Source organism: Austrofundulus limnaeus, unplaced genomic scaffold (assembly GCF_001266775.1).
Source record: "Austrofundulus limnaeus strain Quisiro unplaced genomic scaffold, Austrofundulus_limnaeus-1.0 Scaffold582, whole genome shotgun sequence".
Lineage (NCBI taxonomy): Eukaryota > Metazoa > Chordata > Actinopteri > Cyprinodontiformes > Rivulidae > Austrofundulus > Austrofundulus limnaeus.
In genome coordinates this window covers 186,142-187,801 of record NW_013952984.1, presented here as the reverse complement: position 1 = coordinate 187,801, position 1,660 = coordinate 186,142, and the positions used below count along the sequence as shown (strand labels likewise).

Genomic DNA, 1,660 nt, shown 5'->3' with positions numbered 1-1,660 from the left:
GGTCATGTTGGTGATCATGCTTGTCTTTGTGATAATGGTGGTCATGTTGGTGATCATGCTTGTCTTTGTGATAATGGTGGTCATGTATGTGATCATGCTTGTCTTTGTGTTCGTGGTGGTCATGTTGGTGATCATGCTTGTCTTTGTGATAATGGTGGTCATGTATGTGATCATGCTTGTCTTTGTGTTCGTGGTGGTCATGTTTGTGATCATGCTGGTCTTTGTCATGATGCTGGTCTTTGTGATCATGGTGGTCATGTTGGTGATCATGCTGATGTTTTTTATGGTGGTCGTGTTGGTTATCATAGTGGTCTTTGTCAACATTGTGGTCATGTTGGTGGTCATGCTTGTCATTGTGATCATGGTGGTCATGTTGGTGATCATGCTTGTTTTTGTGATAATGTTGGTGATGTTGGTGATCATGCTTGTCTTTGTGATCATGGTGGTCATGTTGGTGATCATGCTTGTCTTTGTGATAATGTTGGTGATGTTGGTGATCATGCTTGTCTTTGTGATAATGATGGTCATGTATGTGATCATGCTTGTCATTGTGATTATGGTGGTCATGTTGGTGATCATGCTTGTCTTTGTGATAATGGTGGTCATGTATGTGATCATGCTTGTCTTTGTGTTCGTGGTGGTCATGGTTGTGATCATGCTGGTCTTTTTCATGATGCTGGTCTTTGTGATCATGGTGGTCATGTTGGTGATCATGCTGGTGTTTTTTATGGTGGTCGTGTTGGTCATCATGGTGGTCTTTGTCATCATTTTGGTCATGTTGGTGATAATGCTGGTCTTTTTTACGGTGGTCATGTTGGTGATTATGCTTGTCTTTGTGTTCATGACGATCGTGTTTATGATCATTGTGGTCTTTGTGATCATTGTGGTCATTTTGGTTGTCATGCTTGTCTTTGTTATCATAGTAGTCATATTGGTGATCATGCTTGTCTTTGTGATCATGGTGGTCATTGTGATCATTGTAGTGCTCCTGGTGATCATTTTTGTGATCATGGTGGTTGTGATGCCCATTTTGATTTTTGTGCTTTTTGTGATGATAATAATGTTGCTGATTGCGGTGGTCATGATGTCCATCTTCATTGTGGTGATCATTATAGTGGTCATCTGTGTTATTGTGATAGTCATGGTGCTTATGCTGTGCATGTTGTTGGTCTTTCTGGTTGTTGTGATCATACTTGTGTTTGTGTTCATGGTAGCCATGTTTGTGGTGGTTATGATGGTGTTTATCCAAGTGTTGGTGATCATAGTGGTCGTGTTGGTGGTTGTGTTGGTGATCATGGTCATGATGTTTATTATGTTTGTGATGGTCGTGGCTATTGTCACTATAATGATCAAGGTATTTTGAATGTTCATGTTGGTCATGATGGTCATAATAGTCATTGTGGTCATGTTTGTGTTTGTACTGATGTTGGTGATCATGGAGGTGCTTTTGTTTGTAGTAATTATTGTGGTGTTCATGTTCATGTTGGTGATCATGCTGGTCTTTGTGATCATGGTGATCATGTTGGTGATCATGCTTGTCTTTGTGATCATGTTGGTGATCATGCTTGTCTTTGTGATCATGTTTGTGATCATGCTTGTCTTTGTGATCATGTTTGTGATCATGCTTGTCTTTGTGATCATGTTTGTGATCATGCTTGTC

General features: G+C 40.2%; 1 protein-coding gene across 1 annotated transcript in view; it reads right to left on the bottom strand.

The window, feature by feature from the left end:
* LOC106530960 (serine-rich adhesin for platelets-like) overlaps positions 1-1,557 on the bottom strand; it is a 6,240-nt gene extending 4,683 nt beyond the window's left edge. The window contains exon 1 of the mRNA XM_014026697.1: positions 38-1,557. Within this exon, the coding sequence (XP_013882151.1) occupies positions 38-1,551 (1,514 nt within the window). The 5' untranslated portion in view covers positions 1,552-1,557. The remainder of the gene's footprint in view (positions 1-37) is intronic.
* Positions 1,558-1,660: the final 103 nt, after the last annotated feature.